At 43.7% G+C, this 21,692-nt stretch overlaps 2 protein-coding genes and 1 pseudogene across 2 annotated transcripts; 1 reads left to right on the forward strand and 2 right to left on the reverse strand.

Moving 5' to 3' along the window:
* Window positions 1-561: 561 nt before the first annotated feature.
* LOC140897740 (olfactory receptor 11A1-like) lies at window positions 562-1,542 on the forward strand. Its single transcript, XM_073310739.1, has one exon. It carries the CDS (start codon window positions 562-564, stop codon window positions 1,540-1,542), a length of 981 nt encoding a protein of 326 aa, XP_073166840.1.
* A 4,574-nt stretch (window positions 1,543-6,116) lies between these two features.
* LOC140897489 (olfactory receptor 10A7-like) lies at window positions 6,117-13,963 on the reverse strand (annotated as a pseudogene).
* A 4,929-nt stretch (window positions 13,964-18,892) lies between these two features.
* LOC140897788 (olfactory receptor 14A16-like) lies at window positions 18,893-19,852 on the reverse strand. Its single transcript, XM_073310837.1, has one exon. It carries the CDS (start codon window positions 19,850-19,852, stop codon window positions 18,893-18,895), a length of 960 nt encoding a protein of 319 aa, XP_073166938.1.
* Window positions 19,853-21,692: the final 1,840 nt, after the last annotated feature.

Consider the following 21,692-nt stretch of genomic DNA (forward strand, 5'->3'; position numbering starts at 1 on the left):
CAGATAATGGGGATTCCACAACCTGCCTTGTAACCTGTTCTGGGGCTTCCCTATCCTTAGAGTTAGAAAGTTTTTCTACTGTCTAAACCAAATCTCCCTTGCTGCAGATAAAGCTGATTGCTTCTTGTGAGACCCTTAGTGGACATAAAGAACAAGTGATCCCTGTCCTCTTTGTAACAACGTCTTACATGTTTGAAGGCTCATCAGGTTCCCCCTCCGTTTTTTCTTCTCTAGACTAAATATGCCCAGTTCTTTCCACCTTGCTTCATAGGTTGGATTTTCTAAACCTTTTATCGTTTTGTTGCGCACTTCTAGATTCTCTCCAATTTGTCCACATATTTCTTATTCTGTGATTGCCAAAACTGAACCTAGTCCTCCAGCTGAGGCCTTCTCGGTGAGCTTATGCTCAAATAAATTTGTTTTTGTTAAAAGAAGAGGAGTACTTGTGGCAACTTAGAGACTAACAAAGTAACTCCCTCCCCACAAAGGTACCTGTTTCATGTCATATTTCACAAGCTATTATTACTACTTTTTTAAAAATTACTTTTCTTGCTAGAATCCATGGCAGACACAAAGGAGAGAAATCAAACGTCCATCACAGGATTTATCCTCCTGGACTTTGGGAATCTCCATGAACTGAAAATTCTTCTCTTCCTGCTGTTTCTGGCGATCTACATTGTGACAGTGGCTGGGAACATCCTCATTGTTGCACTAGTTGTGTCCGATCAGCACCTTCACACCCCCATGTACTTCTTCCTGGGTAACTTGTCCTGCTTGGAGACCTGCTACACCTCCACCATCCTGCCCAGGATGCTGGCCAGTGTCCTGACTGGGGACAGATCCATTTCTGTTCGTGGCTGCCTGGTACAATCTGGTATCTTTGGTTCTCTGTTAGCTGCAGAATGTTGTTTCTTATCAGTGATGTCTTACGATCGGTATTTAGCCATATGCAAACCACTGCATTATGCAGCCTGCATGAATAGTAGATTTTCCTTCCAGCTAGCAGCTGTGTCTTGGCTAAGTGGGTCTGTAGTCAGCAGCATCACAGTATGTTGGCTATCACAATTGATTTTCTGTGGCCCCAATGAAATTGACCATTTCCTTTGTGATTACACCTCATTGATAAAACTGTCCTGCAGCGACACCAGCTTGATGGTTCTTGTGATTTCCCCTGTCTGCTTCATATTCATTCTTCCCCCATTTCTATTAACCCTGGCATCTTACATGGCTATCATCAGCACTGTCCTGAGAATCTCTTCCAGCGCTAGGAGGCAAAAGGCTTTTTCCACCTGCTCCTCTCACCTCATCGTGGTGACAATTTTCTATGGGACCCTGTTTGTTGTTTACATGCTCCCAGACACTGCTGCACTGCGAGAACTGAACAAAGTGTTCTCTGTCTTCTACACCATCCTGACTCCCGTGGTCAATCCCCTCATCTACAGCCTGAGAAACAAGGAGGTCAAGGAGGCCCTGAGAAAAGCTCTAAGTAAGACTATGGCTTTTATAACCAATCACAAACTTTCTTCTCAACATTTATTGTAAGTTGCAATAAAATGGATATAATGGGAGCTCATCAAGTGGTGTAATATAGCAAACCACAGCGCACGTGGGAGCCCTGAATTATTCGAGCTGTTCTATTACCTACAGTGAGACCCCTGGTGTGCAGGAAGGCCAGTTTCTAAGTAATGATTGCAGCGCCAGGTATTCGCTGACTCATAAGGCACGGTCTGGATGGACCTGGATCTGCCTGGGGTAAAGTGAGCTAAAGGAGCTGCACTGCGAGATGGGCAGAGCATGTCCAGCCCAACCTGAACTGAACTCCACTGATGTCAGTGAGGACTTAAGGGGGTTATTCGTGATGAAGTTCCCTACAGTGCAGCAGGTCTACGCGAGGTATACGATGTTTGCAGTGTTGTTTTAGCTGTGTTTTTCCCCAGGATATTAGAGAGACAAGGTAGGTGAGGTAATATCGTTTATTGGTCCAGCTTATGCTGGTGAAAGAGACAAGCTTTGGAATTTACACAGAGGTCTTCTTGAGATCGGGGACAGGTACTCGGCATGTCACAGCTGCATACAAATGTGGAACAGATAAGGCCTTAACACGTTGCAAGAGGATATTCAAGGTGAAGTGGGCAGTTAACACCTCTCCAGTCACAGGACAAAAAGGGTTGGGGTATGTCTACACTTACTATTTAAAGGGCAAAAAGTCCCTTTTTTGCGCTAAAACTGCTGGACTGTCTACTCTTGTTAATGACTTTTTGCAGTGAAGCTTACAGCTCTGGGATAGCTGCCCTACAGCGCTGCTCTCATCGGGGATGGAAGTGCTGGTAGTGTAAACACTCTCTGTTGCCTCAGGAATTGAGTGAGTACACAAACCAGCGCTTTACTTTCACCGGTCCCCTATCACCAGTGAAACTTACAGCATTACAACTTACAGGTTACAACTTAATAATTAAGGCCATGATTTTTGCTGTGTAGCAGATTTATGAATTTAAGTATCATGAAACAATTACAACCCATACTCACTGGGGACCACATCCTGAATGATATCTTTCCAGAACCCCCTCCTCTGGCCTTCAAACACACCCCTGCAACCTCTCCAACCTCATTATCAGAAGCAAGCTCCCCACACACCAGGAGCCACCAACTCAAAGCGGCACCAGCCCCTGCCATTACAACAGATGCAAAACCTGCCAGCATATCTCCACTGCCACAGTAGTCAAAACCCCCCACAACACACATTTCCAGATCCATGTACCCTACACATGCCTATCACAACATGTGGCATACCTCAGTTGGTAGGCAGTCTCAGAGCAAGCCCAACCACATACCAAATAGCAGGGAGAGGAGAAGGCCTCTCTTATAAACTTTAGCCCACTGCTTAGGGCACTCACTAAGAATGTGGGAGACCCACAGTTCAATTTCCCCCTCTGCCCGAGAGGAAGAAGGGAATTGAACAATGGTTCTCTACATTTTAGATACATGCTCTAACCATTGGGGAAAAGATAGGCTTGAAGGATTAGATTTGTATCTCTAAATGTCCCATACACATCAATTTTACAGTACACACAAAAAAGAATGAAAAAAATATTTCCGTTGCCAAGAATAGAAATTTACAGATAGGCAAAGTAAGAAAAATGCTGCTTGAGAATTTATTAGAGTTTGATTTAAGGATATTTGCCTTGTATATTTTGACACGTGATGTTGTCAGCGTGTGTTGTAATGGTTGTAAAGCTTTAACTTTTAAAAACCAATATCTCCTGTCATTAAAGAATTATTGTCTGAGGAGCTCTGTTGTGTGACTCACCCTCACAATTTCCCACACCTCTGATTGATCAAATAAAATAATTGATTTTAATTTAATTTTATTGATTAAATCAATAAAAATCTGGAAAAAACAATACTTAAAACTCAAATGCAAAAATTGATAAAAATAGAAAAAAATGCTTAAAAGTACACACTGATATTATACGCTGAAATTATAAAAAAAATAAAAATTGAATTCTGCCAAGCCTAACTAAAGGATATCCCAATGTGGTGCTCTTCCAGTCTCTCCTGTTGAAGCTGTTGTACTGTATATAAACAATTAAATATGCACTGGGCCTCAGAGTGAGCAAAAGTGACTCTGTATCCCAGTGGTCAGGTCAGTCATTGGAGAGATGGAAGATCCTTGTGCTAATTCCTTCTCCTCATCAACCAGAGGCCCTGCCCCCGCAACGCCTCTTCCCCAAGGCCCTGCCCCCACACTGCTCTTCTCTGAGGCCCCGGCCCCACACCGCCTCTTCCCCCAAGGCCCCGCCTCCACTCCACCCCTTCCCTCGAGGCCCCACCCTCATCCTGCACCTTCCCCCGAGGCCCTGCTCCGGCGCCACCTCTTCTCCTGAAGGCCCCGCACCTTGCTCGCTCTTCTCTGCCGCCTCCCGCCTCTCACTTGCCCTTAAGGCCAGTAAAAAGTGATGGGGCCGTGGCCCCCTGCCTCCCCCTATTCCAGCACCCCTGTGTCCCTCTGGCCATTTTGTGTAGAGTTATGTGTGTTCAGAGCCTGCCTACTGGGAAAGGTTTCGCAGGTGAGATAAGCTGGGCAACACCCATCTTCACAGGTTTGTGGATCATGCTGGGGCTTCCACGGACGCACGCCCAGAGACACAAAATAAGATACTTTGGGAGTTGTTTACAGTGCAAATTTAGGTGCCTAGGTCCAGATTTTTAAAGGTATTTTTAAAGGTAGGGATTTCAATGAGTGTTAGGTGCTCAGAGGCTTTTGAAAATCCCACTAGGCACCGAAATACCTTTAAGAATCTGCCCAGAAGTAAGTGTAGGTGCCTACAGAGTTAAGTGGAAGCAGAGCGAGTGTTTGTGGATTGCAGTGGTGCCTAAAAGTGCCTAAATCTAGTCTTGAGGTGCCTAAGTCCCTTTGTGGATCTGAGCCTGGGTAACTAGAGGTTACTGGAGTCTTTTTCATTCATTGAAGCAGGAAGCCACTCATATACTATGAATTTTAGTTCCTTTTCACCTGGTCTGCTGCTACCAGACCTATTGATTGAGACCTTTACAGAATGGCTCTGAGATATTTGTGTGTTACTCCAGTTACACATTGATCGAAACTCCTGAAATCAAAGCTATTGTGCTGACATAAAGCAGGGTGCTGAATCATGGCTAGTATGTTGAAAGTTCAGTCAGAATATCAAAGTGTTAATCTTCACATGGCTAGATAGTTATCATTTTCCCCATTTTGTAATCAGGAAGATCAAACAGAAAATTATTCTTATTTAGCATTTCTAGAACACCACAAATGGTTGCGTGGGAATTTAACATACAAATAAAGAAAAAAATATTTTGCCCCCAAATCACGTTGTGCTAACTACTCTGATTTTCTATGATTAATTATTATTATTATCGTTGTTGTTACTGTTGGGTTTTTTTATTTTAAATTCATATAAGAACATTTTATAAAATGTTAAAAACATGCTTAAAAACATGACAATACATCAAATTACCAGCCAGCCATATAGATAGATAGACCCCACTCTCAGTGTCACCCACTGACTGGCACGCAGCTCCCAGTGTCCACTGGGCACCCAGCTCCCTGCGCCTCCTGGGAAATTCCCAGCCCAGGAGCCTCCCCCCAGCAGGATATTTTGCAAATGGCAAAATTTGGAAAATGGTAAGAAAGTGCGGGGGAAAAGGCCCTACTTCTTGACCTTCCTCTAACTTTTGCCATTTGGAAAATAAAAATTAAGGGTTGAAAATATTACTGTCAGACATAAAGCATACTTTCACTGTTAAAGAAAATGCTTTCAACACTTAACAATAGTCAGTGTTCGGTGGAAATAGTTTGGAAACAGGAAGAAAGTGTGAAAAAACCCAATGCTTTCCCATAATACTTTCCTATGGTTTCAAAATTTCTTTCAGGAAAATTGGAATTTCCAGACAGGAATCTTTCTAATGGGGATATTTCCCATACAATTTTCCACAGAAAAAATCCTCATTTTCCCACCAGCTCTACTCAACATCAAGAGTTTTCACATTATCCCCAGAAAGAACAGGGAATCTCTATCCATTCACAGAACAGGTCAAGTGTTCACTTCAGCAATGCTCCGCCCACCTCAGATCCGCATCATCTCAGTTAAGGAGGAACTTTCCTCAGATATAGACACCTATCCCATGAAGGAATGACTGAACCACCAGCTTACCTTGCCACAGTCAACCAATCACAGACATTCATGATTAAATGAATAGCATTTGGACAACATTAACCCTAAAGGGGCAATGAACCGAGACGTGATGCTGTCCACATGCCCTTCCCAGATCCATGCAAGCCCTTCCCAATAAATACAGGTATCTAGAAGACAATCATATACACATGTGATTTTTTCAGTGTTTCAATCAGCTACAGAGATGATCATTATTTCTGAAGCTTTGATGACTTTTTTTGCCCAGATTTTCTAATTCCAATGCACACAAAAAGTTGACAGAACGGTAACATTTTATGTGTTTCTTTTTGCAGTTTTTCGACACCAGTTCAACCATAGCATTGAATGCCATTGACTTCAAAGGAGCTACTCCAGATTTGCACAGTTGTGTAACTGACATCAGAAAAAAGATGTGTACCCAAATTACTTTCTATGAGAAAATATTTTTCTTTTCATCATGTCCCGCAATATTCTCCTCAGAGCCTCTTTCACCTCCTTCTTCCTCAGGCTGTAAATAAAGCGGTTCAAGGTGGGTGTGACGGTTGTGTACATCAGAGATAGCACTTTGTTGCTGTCTGGTAAGTTAATGAGTCTTAAATAGATCAGGCTGCTGCTCCCATAATACAGTGTCACCACAATGAGGTGTGAAAAACAGGTGGAGAAGGCTTTGTGTCTGCCTTCAGCCAATGCCATCTTTAAGATGGTGGAGATAATAAAGATGTAGGACACAAGGATGAGGGTAAATGGCATGAAGATGACCTATATAGCAGTTGTAAACAACTGCATTTCATACTGAGAGGTGTCAATGCAAGAAAGTTTAATCAATGGGGGAATGTCACAGAAGAAATAGTTAATCTTATTGGAGACACAAAATGGCAAGGTGAAACCCCGGACTGTCTGTTCTAGGGACACCACATTACCACTGAACTATGAGAGAACTGCCAATGAAAGGCAGACCGTCCTGTTCATGATGAGCCTGTACCTCAGTGGGTTGCATATGGCCACGTAGCAGTGTCATAAATATAAAGAAAAGAGTAGCACAAAATCCCTCCTTGGTGGCTGTACTGAATCGCTTTAGCTGTAAGGGGTTAAGTAGCTCAAATCACCTAGTTGGCACCTGACCAGAAGGACCAATGAGAAAAGAAAATACTTTCAAATCTGGGGTGGGGGGAGAGAGGGCTTGTTTGTGGCTCTCTTTGTTTTGTTCCCTCTCTGGATGGAGGGAGAGACCAAGCAGGTGCAATATCTCTTGAAAACATACCTGGAAGAATCCATCTAAAATTACAGAAATTGTAGGTAAGGCAAGGAATTGCATTCGATTCTCTTTTGTTTTGGCTTGTGAATTTTCCTCTGCTAGAAAGGTAGTTTTATTCCTGTTTTTGTAACTTTCAAGCTCAGCCCAGTGGAGAATCCTCTGTGTTTTAAATCTTTGTATTACTCTGTAAAGTTACCTTCCATCCTGATTTTGCAGGTGTGATTCTTTTACTTTTTTCTTTATCAATAAAGTTTTTCTTTGAAGAACCTGATTGATTGTCAGTGTCCTAAAGACAAAGGGTAGCTGGGGGACACCACAGAAGAACTGATGCACCATGTTGCCTCCACAGAAGGATATTTCTGGTAATAGGTTTGTTTCTGGTAATAGGTTTTTCCAGTGTGTACTGCAGAGTAGAGAAGAACATTGGTCCAAGCACTGGCTGCCATTTGGACACAAGCTCTTCTGTTCATAGCTGTCTCGTAGTGCAGGGGTTGACAGATGGTGACATATCGATCGTACGCCATGATGGTCAGTATAGCAAAATCTGCTGAAGCGAAGAAGACGACGAGAAAGACTTGGGCAACACATCCAGAATAAGAAATCGATCCTGTGTTCATGAGGGAGTTGGCCATGGATTTGGAGATGGTGACAGAGATGGCGCCGAGGTCTAGGATGGACAGATTCATCAGGAAGAAGTACAGGGGGGTGTGAAGGTGGTGGCCAAGAGCTATGGCTGTGATGATGAGAAGGTTCCACAGTAGGGATACCAGGTAAAGCACTAGAAACACCACAAAGTATAAAATCTGCAGTTCTGGAACATCAGAGTACCCCAGGAGAAGGAATTCGGTCATGGTGGTTTGGTTGGACATTTTCTTCCTCAGTACACTGTGTGATGGCTGCAGGGGGAATGAGAAGGACCATGGTCAGGATTAGAGCAACAGAGGGAATTGCCCTGATTCCTCTTTCTCTAATATCTCATTATATGAATATCAAAGGTGCACAGAACTCGTCACTTACAATGAGTAGGTGTTGGTAGTGCTCCTCACATCTGACAATCAGTCCGTCATGTTATCACACTATTGTAAATTGGGTCAGATCCTTTAAAGTCAATAGAGCTTCATTACTTTACCCCATCTGACGATTTGGCCCACGATGTTACTTGTTAAACACAGCCTGATTCCCACGTAGACACACACAACGTTCTAAGTAGCAGCTCATCTGTGATTTTTCTACCCCAAGCTCTCTGCCTAGACGGCCAGCTGTCTGCTTCCAAATTGATTTATGGCACCAACTCCCAGCTGAAATTCGGCCGGCGTGTAACAGTGGACAAAGAGTATCCCTCCATTATCACTGTGTTGTATTGTTTACTCTGTGCGTGTGGTGTAGGGGTTGCCAGGACACTTGGGCTCTACTCTTGTCTCTGCCAGTGACCTGCTGTGTGACCTTGGGCCAGTCATTTCACCTCTTTCTGCCTCAGTTTCCCCTCCCTCCATTTCTCTGCTGTGTCTACTAGGACTGTAAGGGCTTTCGGAGAGGGGACGGGGGGCAGATTTTTAAATGTATTGATGCACCTAGTGAGATTCTCAAAAGCATCAGGGCCCTCAACACCCCTTGAAATCAACAAGTTATAAGCTCCTAGGTGCTTCTGAAAGTCCCACTAGGTGCCAAAATACCTGTGGAAACATAGCCCCATGTCTTGTTATGTGTATGTTCTGCACACCCATTGACACCAAGTATACTCAGCCGGCAGAAGTGTGAAGCTAGGACAGGAGCTCTGACTTCTATTCATGGTGAGCTCCCGTATGTCCTTGAACGGGTCAGGATAGACAGGGGTTGTCTGCTTGGCTCAACTCTAACCCAGGGTTGAAAGGGGCTAGTCTGTACAAAACATAGTCTGTGAGCTGTCAACTTTACTGGTTATTCAGCTGTTACCTCCACGCAGCTATCCATTTGAAAGAGTAATCACACAGATGCAATAGAATAATGGTTTGAAATTAAGGGTTTATCAGGCAATATTAATGTTCTCCAATTTCTTTGAGGTTTAAGGCTGGCTGGAAATTTTCAGCTGTGTTCTTTTTAATCGAGACTGGGTTTTCAGCTAAACAACAACAAATCTCAGAATCTGTCTGCTTTTCTCCAAACATTTTGGATTGTTCACTAAAGAAACTGAAAACTCAAAACACAAACATTTTTGGTTTTTTTGATTAAAAAAATTCACTTTTCAGCAGAAAGTTTTCATTTGCCAAAAACTGAGGGGGGGGGGGAATTTATTTGGGATTTTCAGTGAAAAGTCAAAATTTTCCTGGAGGATGGAAAAATTCCAATCAGCAGTAGGCATCTGATTAATTTGAGAGTAAAAGTCTTAACGAGTTCAGATTGTAATTCATATTTATCCTCTTAATTTTCCCTCTATGTTCATCCCCAAACCTAGTTAATTGAAAAAGCAAACTTACTGTGCTGATCTTTGTGGATTTTTTCCCCAATGCATGATCCAATCAGTCATCCAGCACTACGATTCTTTGGTCAATATCTATCTTTGTACCAGAATCTAAAAGCGAAAAGCACATGCATCTGAGAATTCTTTCCCCCTTCATTTTGAGACTGCACTGCCAGAACTAGACTCAAACCTGTTGCTCTCTGCAGATGAGCTGTGTGTAGCTGGCATTGAGCATCACTGGCATTAAAGGACTGATGCTGCAGGAAGGTAATTTATTCATGTCTATTTCCTAAGGGTGGGTGGGACTCACTCCCTGGAGCCCTGCACAGCTCAGCAGCAGAGGCCCAGGGGCAAGTGCAGTGATGCCTAGCTGATGAAGGCAAAAGAGCCATTCTGTCCCTCCAGTCCGACCCTCACATAGCATGGGGCCTATGATCTCCCCCAGCATTCCCTGATTTCAGCCCAGCTTCTGTGTTATCTGTGCACCAGGATCACAAAGATGGAGACAGGCACCAATGGGAATTTATCAATGCTCCTAAATGAGCTCGGTGGCTAAGTCCCGTGGTCATTCAGTGGGAGTGAGTAGCTTAACCTGCTTAGATGCTATTGTACATCCCAAAAGGCAGCTGTCATAAATATAAAGGGAAGGGTCAGCACCTTTACAATCCATCCTGGCCAGAGGAAAAACCCTTTCACCTGTAAAGGGTTAAGAAGCTAAGATAACCTCACTGGCATCTGACCAAAATGACCTATGAGGAGACAAGATACTTTCAAAGGTGGAGGGGGGGAGAAACATAGGTTCTCTCGGTCTGTGTTGTTTTTGCCGGAACCAGAGCAGGAATGCAGGTCAGATCTCCTGTAAAGGGCTAATAAGCAATCTAGTTAGATATGCGTTAGATTCTGTTTTGTTTAAATGGCTGAGAAAATAAGTTGTGCTGAATGGATGTATATTCCTCTTTGTGTGTGTGTGTGTCTTTTTGTCACTTAAGCTTTTGCCTAGAGGGATTCTCTGTGTTTTGAATCTGATTACCCTGTAAGGTATTTACCATCCTGATTTTACAGAGGTGATTCTTTTACTTTTTCTACAATTAAAAGTCTTCTTTTAAGAACCTGATTGCTTTTTCATTGTTCTTAAGATCCAAGGCTTTGGGTCTGTGTTCACCTATGGAAACTGGTGAGGATTTTTATAAAGCCTTCCCCAGGAAAGGGGGTGTAGGGTTTGGGAGGATTTTGGCAGGAAAGACGTTTCCAAATGGGCTGTCATAAATATAAAGGGAAGGGTAAACCCCTTTGAAATCCCTCCTGGCCAGAGGAAAAACTCCTCTCACCTGTAAAGGGTTAAGAAGCTAAAGGTAACCTCACTGGCACCTGACCAAAATGACCAATGAGGAGACAAGATACTTTCAAAAGCTGGGAGGAGGGAGAGAAACAAAGGGTCTGTGTGTCTGTCTATATGCTGTTTCTGCCGGGGATAGACCAGGAATGGAGTCTTAGAACTTTTAGTAAGTAATCTAGCTAGGTATGTGTTAGATTATGATTTCTTTAAATGGCTGAGAAAAGAATTGTGCTGAATAGAATAACTATTTCTGTCTGTGTATCTTTTTTGTAACTTAAGGTTTTGCCTAGAGGGGTTCTCTATGTTTTGAATCTAATTACCCTGTAAGGTATCAACTATCCTGATTTTACAGAGGTGATTTCTATTTACTTCTATTTCTATTAAAAATCTTCTTGTACGAAAACTGAATGCTTTTTCATTGTTCTCAGATCCAAGGGTTTGGGTCTGTAGTCACCTAGGCAAATTGGTGAGGCTTTTTACCAAACCTTGTCCAGAAAGTGGGGTGCAAGGCTTTGGGAAGTATTTTGGGGGGAAAGACGTGTCCAAACAGCTCTTCCCCAGTAACCAGTATTTGTTTGGTGGTGGTAGCGGCCAATCCAAGGACAAAGGGTGGAATATTTTGTACCTTGGGGAAGTTTTGACCTAAGCTGGTAAAGAGAGGTTGAGGAGGTTTTTCATGCAGGTCCCCACATCTGTACCCTAGAGTTCAGAGTGGGGGAGGAACCTTGACATGGGCTCTTTCCCGATTATATATTTGTTATATTTGCTTGGTGGTGGCAGCAAAAAAGTCCCAGGGCAAAAGGTAAAATAGTTTGTACCTTGGGGAAGTTTTAACCTAAGCTAGTAAAAATAAGCTTAGGGGGGTTTTCATGCAGGTCCCCACATCTGTACCCGAGAGTTCAGAGTGGGGAAAGAACCTTGACACGGTGGCAGAGCGGTGGGATTAACTTAAAATCATTTTGAGATTTTTTGAACCAGAAGCACAGATTTTTTAAAAGGAAATGTTTTTTTTTTTCCTTTGGGCTGCTGGAAAGCAGGTTTTAAGCTGAAAGCAGTTAGAGGTTTTTTTTCCTCTCTGCTTGGGGGCAAGAGCAGAGACAAAAGGGAATTGTCTTTTGTGAGCTGGAGTTTTCTTTACCTAAAGGCAGGGTAGTTAACCTCCTGCAGGGAAATTCACAAGTCTTCAAAGACCTGAAGTTGTTTTTTACCTAAGAGCAACTAGAGGGGTTTTGCAAAAAGAAAAGGAGTACTTGTGGCACCTTGGTGTTAGGGATTTTTTTAAGGATTTTTCTGTAGGCTGACAATCACTATCAGACAACATAGGTATCCTGTTACAGCACAACCTATATATATATATATATATATATATATATATATATATATATATATATATATATATATATATATTTGACAAGCCAAGTTTTTTGTTTGTTTGTTTGTTTTATTTCTAACTCTCTCTCTAACACTCTCCTTAAAATTCCTGAAGCTCACAAGATGACCACATTGGTCGCAAAATTAACTGGATGAGCTCTGGACATATTCAATAAGATGCCTATTGATGAGGCTTCTGACTATAATAAGATCAAGGATTTGTTTTAAAGCAATTTCAAATTACATCTGAAACGTACAGAGTAAAATTTCGAACCCTTAAGAGAGGGCCTGGACTAAGTAATGTGGCTTATCTAAACCAGATGAAGGATCTGTTAGAGAAATGGGTGCAAAGAAGGGGTGTCACTAGCTTTGATGGAATGTGTGAGTTGATAGCTCAGGAGCAATTCCTGAATATGTCCAAGGAAGAAATAAAACAATGTTTATGGGATAAGGAAATGGACTCAGCAGAAAGTCTTAATTCTTATGCTGATCGATACGAGCAGTCCCAGACCACCAGAGAGGCGGGGCAAGCCAGAACAAAACAGGTGGAGGGAGGAGAGAGGAACAACCCTGGTCGCAGTTGGAGCGGATGCCAGAAGGAACAACCTCAGACCACACCCTACTACTGGAGGCAGCCCAAGGCCCCAACTATACACCAAGGAATACTCCAGACACCTTATCATCCGGCCACACCATTCTCCAGCAACCCACCTCGCCCCAGTGACCCGTCAGTTGGACGATGTTTTAAATGTAACGAGCCGAGGCATGTAAAGGCCAACTGCCCCATGAACCGCAACAGATTACAGTTCATTGCACCGGAATAACACCAGAGGTCCTTAGGCCCAGATACCTCCCAGATACCCTTTGGAGTGGAGGGAAACTGTGAGTGTGGGCGGGAAGAAGGTCACCGCTTGGAGGGACACCGGAGCACAAGTGTCAGCTATCCATGCTTCCTCAGTGGACCCCAATTTAATTGATCCAGAGATCCAAGTGACAATTCAACCCCTCAAGTTGAACTCTTTCAATGTGCCTACAGCCAAGTTGCCTGTCCAGTACAAGGGCTGGTCAGGAACGTGGACTTTTGCAGTCTATGATGATTATACCATCTCCGCGCTGTTGGGGGAAGACTTGGCCAATCATGTGAAACTAGCCAAGAGGGTGGGAATGGTCACCGGCTGCCAGTCTAAGCAAGCTGTCCCGCCTAGCTCTGTTATGGAAACTTCTACCAGGACCCAGTCAGAGGTGATGGACCCAGACCACATGCCAACGTCTGCAACAGCAGTAGTGGATCCAGTCCCAGAGACCCAGAAAGAGCCAGTCCCAGAACCTGATTGATTTTCAGTATCCTAAAGACAAAGGGTCTGGTCTGTGCTCACATTGCTAGCCAATTGGTTGGTATATTATTCTCAAGCCTCCCCAGGAAAGGGGGGCGAAGGAGTTTGGGGGGATATTTTCTGGGGATCGGGATTCCAAGTGACCCTTCCCTGAATTTTTCTATAAATCACTTGGTGGTGGCAGCAATACTGTCCAAGGACAAGGAAGGAATTTGTGCCTTGGGGAAGTTTTAACCTAAGTTGGTAGAATATAAGCTTAGGGGGTCTTTCATGTGGGTCCCCAAATCTGTACCACAGAGTTCAGAGTGGATGGGGGGGGGGGAATCCTGACAAGTGGTCATACTCCATGGCGGCCAGAAGGAATCCCTCAGAGGCCCCAAGGAAGAGCAGGAAATCCATTTGTACAACACAGCCCATGTAGGAAATGTTCTTGTCCTCTGAGAGGAAGTTCACCAGAATCTTGGGGACAGTGACCGAGGTGTAGCAGGATAAGACCCGGAGAAAGAAATACGCGGGGGTGTGAAAGGCTGAGTCCATGGTGATGGTGATGAGAAGGATGTTCCCAGTCAGGGTAATGGTGTAAAATAACAGATAGATGGACAACAGAGGTACCCCCAGCTCGCGGTGGTAGGACAATCCCAGTAGAGTGAATTCAGTCACCACAGTGAGGTTCCCCCATCTTGATTCTTCTGCATATTTCATCTGTGGGGGGACAATAAATATCTAGATAACATGTGAAGGAATGACCCATTTCAGGAACTAAGGAGGAGATGTTCAAAGGCACACGTGGAAGTTATGGACTCAATTCCCGAGGACATTCAATAGGAGTTGTGGCCCACATCCCCAAAGGTATGTGAGTGGCTAACTCCCATCGATTTCTAGTGGGGTTAGGCACCTAAATATTTTAAAGTGTCTGGGAGCCTGAATGCCACATGTGCCTTTGAAAATCTTCCCCAAAAGTCATAGGAGCAAATTCTCTCTTCATGTCACCAAGTTCAAATCTCATGGAGGGTCCTTCCAAAATCCCTGTGTGGATTGACTGGCATTTCCATATTCTCGATGTCGCCAGAAAATGGAAAAAAAATGTCTCAAGAGAAAGAATCATCCCCAAATTTCATAATTTCTCTGTGAGCAGTCAGGACTGCTTGGAAAGGGCCCTTCAGTTAGACAAATAGACTCACAGATAGACCAACAGAAAGACGGACAGACACATAGGCAGACCAGTAAAAATACAGATACACCAATAGATACATAGACCAGTAGACCAATGGATAGATTTCACTTGGACACAAGTTACTTGTTTAAATTCTATCCTCTTTCACATTCCTTTAACCATCCCACCTTCCCTCCCTCTCCAATAAGGATGCGCAGTTTCTGACTTGTAATTAATAAGGAACAGATTGACTACACTATATTCTAACTGACACACTATGCAGGTCCCGAGGTGGTGCAGACCAGCAAAGCTGCTTTGAAGTAAATGGAGCTATGCTGATTTACCCCTAGAATTCCATCTAATCAGCACAGAGTTTTCTGCCCTGCTCGGTGAATCTAAAGCAGGGGTGGGCAAACCTTTTGGCCCGAGGGCCACATCTGGGTGGGGAACTTGCATGCATGGCCATGAATGTAGGGCTGGGGCAAGGGGCTGGGGTGTGGGAGCGAGTGCGGGGTGTGGGAGGGGGTGCGGTGTGTGGGAGGGCTCAGGGCAAGGGGTTGGGGTACAGGAGGGGGCTCAGGGCAGGAGGTTGGGGTGCAGGAGGGTGTGTGGAGTGTGGGAGGGGGCTCAGGGCAGGGGGTTGGGGTGCAGGAGCGGGCGCAGAGTGTGGAAGGGGGCTCAGGGCAGGGGTTGGGGTGAGGGGTGCAGGAGAGGTTTGGGGTGCAGGTTCCAGCCCTGCGCCATTTAACTTGAGTGGCTCCGGGGTGGCAGCAGTGCGCAGCGGGGCTAAAGCAGGCTCCCTGCCTGCCCTGGCCCCGCGCTCCTCCTGGAAGTGGCCGGCACCATGTCCCTGCGGCCCAGGGGGCGGGGGGCAGAGGGCTCCATGCGCTGCCCTTGCCTGCGGGTACCTCCCACGAAGCTCCCATTGGCCGTGGTTCCCCGTTCCCAAAGAATGGGAGCTGCGGCACGTGGGGGCCGCAGGGACGTGGTGCTGGCCGCTTCCAGGAACGGCGGGGGACTAGAGCAGGCAGCGAGCCTGCTTTAGCCCCACTGCGCCACAGACTGGCAATCCCATGTGCCGCCTCCAAAGCCCTAATGGGCCGGATTCGGCCCAAGGGCCATAGTTTGACCACACGTGATCTAAAGTATGAACACATTACCAGAATCCAAGAGGATGTGACGACAGATCTACCAGGAAATATAACAACTGTAAATAGCTATGAAGAGAGATGTAACAAAAAGTAGAGCTGGTTGAAAATTTTGAGGTAAATGTTTTCCCCATAACAAAATGCTAATTCAACAAAATCTAAATGTTTAGCTGCAATGCATTGATTTTGTCAAAATTTTCCAGAGGAAATTGATAAGATTGAAACATTTTGTTTTCTCTATATCATTTCCTCTATCATATAATATAACGTAATATTATATAATATGATATAATGATAACGTCCAAATGAAATGTTTCAACCTTATTTAAAAAAACATTTTTCCTTATTGATATGCAATATTTCAGAATATTTTGTTTCATGACCAGCTCTGAAAAAGAGGTAAGGCATTGCTCTTATTCTAATTTGTAATAAATATATTATAATAATAATAATTAATAATAAGCCAATTCTTTGAGCCCATTATGCTCGATTTACTGATTGTCATTTCAATTGTTCCATGAGCAATTCCACAGAAACCATTGTGATAATTTACAGAACAAGGTCCCGTTCAATATGAAGGTATCACAATCTGTCACCTCTGAACAACTAACATCAGTTGTGTCAGCCTCACTGACTCTGGCTGAGGCAGGTCAGTATTTACCCCATTTCTGCAGATGGGGAAACTGAGGTACAGAGAGACTAGACATGATTCTCTTCTCAGGTTGCATAGCTAACATGTGGCTGGGGCAGGAAGAGATTCCAGATCTCATAAATCACCCTGGTCTAAGCACAGAACTGCCCCTGAATATTCCCTCTAGATGTGAGAGTATACACCTCTGCAGAAAACCAAATATATGATTAATCAAACGACTGAGATGGGGGTCATGTATATATACAGAGGGATAGACAGACAAACAGTTCATTTCATGCGCCCACCAACCATCAACACAGTCCCATTCTTTGTAGTCTCAAGCTGCTCCATTCTAAAGACACCAGTTAAAGGCTGCATGAATACAGAGGCTGCAGAGACCAGAGCCTTGACAGCTTGGATTTGGTGAATAATAATTGTTAGTTTATGTTAATAATTCAGACCCCAGAAGGGGAGAGTAATTCCAATGCACCAATTGTAAGGCTTTCTTTGACTGGGAAAGGAGAGAAATGGAGACAGTGTCAGGGTCTGACACCAGTTTGTTGTTAGCCTTCAGCCCTTGGCATAATCCTAACCCGTATTCAACAGGGACTTCAGCATGAGTTTACCTTTCAACCTTCAATGGGGCCACTCATAAGAATGTGCTGAAGTGGCTGTGAATCAGGGTCTTTGTACAGAATATTCAAAGGGAGTGAATTTTAAATTCATACCCATGAGTGTTTGGAACGGATCTTCAGCTGGTGAAAATTCTCAGAGATCTATTGACTTCAATGGAGCTATGACAATTTAAACCATCTGAGGATTGGCTCCTTGATTTTTAAGGATCCCCAGTGTGATACTTTCATTTGTTCACAGAAGCAAAAGAGAGCATGTTAAAAATGTATCCTGTCAAAACAGCTCAAAGGTCAAACACCGAGTATTTTACAACGAACTGTTTGTAAATGACAGCTAGAGTAAGAGATCGCCATAAAAATCTTTGTTAAATAATGTTTAATAAGAAGTCCTTATAAGAAAATCATGATCTGGACATAGACAATCGTTAACAGGAAAAGAAGCACAATAATTTGCACAATAATTTCCATAGATTATTCATTATCTAGCTAGCTAACATAATTCACAATCAAATAGAAATCTATCATGATGACAAAATGAGGTTGTGTGTTAGGACAAGGAAGGTCCTGTCTGTCTGTCTCTCTATCTAATCACATACTCTGCTTTTCTCTGTCACATATGCAGTGTACACAACCATGCACAAAGATGATATCCTAATACTAATCACTGGCCAGCTTCTGAGATCCTTTCTCAGTTTGGATGTGAGTAGATCGACACGGGAAGGCGTATGGAACACCAGATCAGTGTAAATGATGGCACTTTTCCATCTACACCAAGATTAGAACAAAATGACCCCAGACAAGAAGCTTACACCAGTGTTCATGTCACTACTGAGTGCTGCCCCGTGACTTTGGGCCAGAACCGCATCAGCAGTAAACGTGTGATGTCATTGGGTCTACTCTGCATTGGTGCTGGTCTAGCTGAGTTGGGAAATCAGACCCTGACCTCTCTGTCACACTCACTTTCTTCAGGGTGCTGTCAGCCAAATCTGAATCCTTGTGTATATAGGTTATTGGCCAAATCCTGATCTCCTTGAAGTGATGGGCTAAACCCTAGTGTCTTCCATGGAATACAAATCTGACCTCATTATCCTGTGTCAGGTTTTCTTTAGGAAACTCTGGAAAAAGTTTCTCTTCAAAACACCCTTTTCACCATAGCAAGAATGACACCGTTTTTACATATTCAATAGGTAAAAATAATAGAAAAGATGCTTACCTCAGATTGTTATTTCTCTAACATCATTAATAATACAATAATACCCCAACAGTCGATACATAATCATTTCATCAGGAACTCAGCCAAGCAGAAACCTCTTTTGTACCCTTTTATCATTGTGGGGAGCAAACCTTCAGCTCGCTCAGAAAACCCCATCAAAGAGATGACATAGTGACACTTCCAAGGGAGGACAAACATTGAAAATCCTGTCAAACCAAACACTCACCATCTCCCCAGGCTTTCCCACCTCCACAACTTCCTGGAACAAAGAAACAAAACAAACCACCAACCAACCAGTTAAGCCAAAAAAAAATGCTAAAAATCTGACAAACAAACAAACAAACAAACAAAAAGCACAAAGAACAAATGCATTGATACCTCAATCAGAGATTTTATCCCCCAAAACAGGAAGAGCCAGAGATCTCACTACGGACTTTGCTTTGGCTACTGATTTTATGGGCAAAGTGCTCAGATAGTATGGTGATGGGTAGCAGTATATGATAGATAGATTCCGATCTTATTTACATTGGTCTAAAGCTATAGTAACTCCATTTTTCAGAGTCATGTTTGTCTGGATTTTTCCTAGTGTAAATACCCAATTCTGCATAAACAGATTGCACAGTATTTTCTCATGCAGGCGATAATATCATCAGCTGATTATATTTATAAAAAAACACAGAATGAAATTGTTACTGAAGGAGAAATAAGGACATTTTATTCTTAGAGAATAACCTCCAAACTATCAGTTTACTCAATGCACCTTTGAGCTCCTTGTTCCTCATGCCGTAGATGATCGGATTCATCATTGGTGGCAACACAGAATAGAGAACAGCCACCACGAGATCCAGACCTGAGGTTGAGCTGGAGGTGGGTTTCAAGTAGGCAAAGGTCCCCGTGCAAATAAACAAGGAGACCACAATGAGGTGAGGGAGGCAGGTGGAGAAGGCTTTACGCCTGCCCTGCTCAGAGGGGATTCTCAGCACTGTGGTAAAGATCTGAACATACGACACAATTATGAAAATAAAGCAGCTTGAGGCTAAGCACACACTAAAGATGAGAAACCCAACTTCACTGATTTCTGAATCAGAGCAAGCGAGCTTGAGTAGCTGGGGAACTTCACAGAAGAACTGATCCACAATGTTGTCTCCACAGAAGGATATTGCAAAGGTGTTTCCAGTGTGCACTGCAGAGTAGAGAAGAACACTGATCAAGGCACTGGCTGCCATTTGGACACAAGCTCTTCTGTTCATCACTGTCTCATAGTGCAGTGGTTGGCAGATGGCGACATATCGATCGTACGCCATGATGGTCAGTGTGGCAAAATCTGCTGAAGTGAAGAAGACGACGAGAAAGACTTGGGCAACACATCCAGAATAAGAAATCGAACTTGTGTTCATGAGGGAGTTAGCCATGGATTTGGGGATGGTGGCAGAGATGGAGCCAAGGTCTAGGATGGACAGATTCATCAGGAAGAAGTACATGGGGGTGTGAAGGTGGCGGTCAAGGGCTATGGCTGTGCAAATGAGAAGGTTCGGCAGCAGGGATATCAGGAAAAGCACTAGAAACACCACAAAGTGTAAAATCTGCAGTTCTGGAACATCAGAGAATCCCAGGAGAAGGAATTCGGTCATGGTGGTTTGGTTGGACATTTTCTTCCTCAGTACACTGTGTGATGGCTGCAGGGGGAATGAGAAGGACCATGGTCAGGATTAGCGCAACAGAGGGAATTGCCCTGATTCCCCTTTCTCTAATATCTCATTATATGAATGTCAAAGGTGCACAGAACTCGTCACTTACAATGACTAGGTGTTGGCAGTGCTCCTCACCTCTGACAATCACTCAGTCATGTTATCACACTATTGTAAATTGGGTCAGATCCTTTAAAGTCAATGGAGCTTTGTTACTTTACCCCATCTGACGATTTGGCCCAAGACTCTGTATAAAACAGAGTCTGTGAGCTGTCAACTTTACCGGTTATTCAGTTGTTACCTCCTCGCAACTATCCCTTTGAAAGAGTAATCCCACAGATGCTATAGAATAAATGGTTTGAAATTAAGGGATTATCAGGCAATATTAATGTTCTCCAATTTATTTGAAGTTTAAGGCTGGTTGGAAATTTTCAGCTGTGTTCTTTTAATCAAGACTGGGTTTTCAGCTAAACAACAACAAATCTCAGAATCTGTCTGCTTTTCTCCAAACATTTTTGGATTGTTCACTAAAGAAACTGAAAACTCAAACACAAACATTTTTGTTTTTTTGATTAAAAAAATCCACTTTTCAGCAGAAAGTTTTCATTTGCCGAAAACTGAAGGGGGAAAGAAATGGATTTGGGGTTTTCAGTTAAAAGTCAAAATTTTCCTGAAGGGTGGAAAAATTCCAATCAGCAGTAGGCATCTGATTAATTTGAGAGTAAAAGTCTTAACGAGTTCAGATTGTAATTCATATTTATCCTCTTAATTTTCCCTCTATGTTCATCCCCAAACCTCGTTAATTGAAAAAGCAAACTTACTGTGCTGATCTTTGTGGATTTTTCCCCAATGCATGATCCAATCAGTCATCCAGCACTACGATTCTTTGGTCAATATCTATCTATGTACCAGAATCTAGAAGCAAAAAGCACATGCATCTGAGAATTCTTTCCCCCTTCATTTTGAGACTGCACTGCCAGAACTAGACTCAAACCTGTTGCTTTCTGCAGATGAGCTGTGTGTAGCTGGCGTTGAGCATCACTGGCATTAAAGGACTGATGCTGCAGGAAGGTAATTTATTCATGTCTATTTCCTAAGGGCGGGTGGGACTCACTCCCTGGAGCTCTGCACAGCTCAGCAGCAGAGGCCCAGAGGCAAGTGCAGAGATGCCTAGCTGATGAAGCCAAGAGAGCCATTCTGTCCCTCCAGTCCGACCCTCACATAGCTTGGGGCCTATGATCTCCCCCAGCATTCCCTGATTCCAGCCCAGCATCTGTGTTATCTCTGGGCCAGGATCACAAAGATGGAGACAGGCACCAATGGGAATTTATCAATGCTCCTAAATGAGCTCGGTGGCTAAGTCCCATGGTCATTCAGTGGGAGTAAGGAGTGTAACCTGCTTAGATGCTATTGTAAATCCCAATAGGCAGCTATCTCCTTCTTTAGGTACCTAAACCCCTTTGTAATCCTGGCCCTGTCTCCCTCATTAACTTCCAAGGCCTGGGCTTCTCCTGAATTTCAGAAAATCATGCCTGGGATTGGCAAAGGAGCAGTGTCATGGAAAAATTAACTGCGCAGTGTGTTTGGATCAGAACAAAGCCTGAGGTCCACTGCTGAGAGCCCCAGGCCCTTTAAATCGCCAGCATAGGGAAGCCGGTCTGGTCCGGTGTATGGGCTCTTGCTGGTATGCCGGACAGGACCGGCTTACTTTCACCTCCGACAGCCATGCATCTAGAGAAAGGAGCTCAAGATGCTAAGAATTCCTGTGATCTAAGCCCAGCTATGCAGCTATGTTACCTCA

This window comes from Lepidochelys kempii, chromosome 14, assembly GCF_965140265.1.
Source record: "Lepidochelys kempii isolate rLepKem1 chromosome 14, rLepKem1.hap2, whole genome shotgun sequence".
NCBI classification, from domain to species: domain Eukaryota; kingdom Metazoa; phylum Chordata; order Testudines; family Cheloniidae; genus Lepidochelys; species Lepidochelys kempii.

What these genes read in the sequence shown, in the direction of transcription:
- LOC140897740 (XM_073310739.1), top strand. Translation starts at nt 562, where the DNA reads ATGGCAGACACAAAGGAGAGAAATCAAACGTCCATCACAGGATTTATC.
- LOC140897788 (XM_073310837.1), bottom strand. Translation starts at nt 19,852, where the DNA reads ATGTCCAACCAAACCACCATGACCGAATTCCTTCTCCTGGGATTCTCT.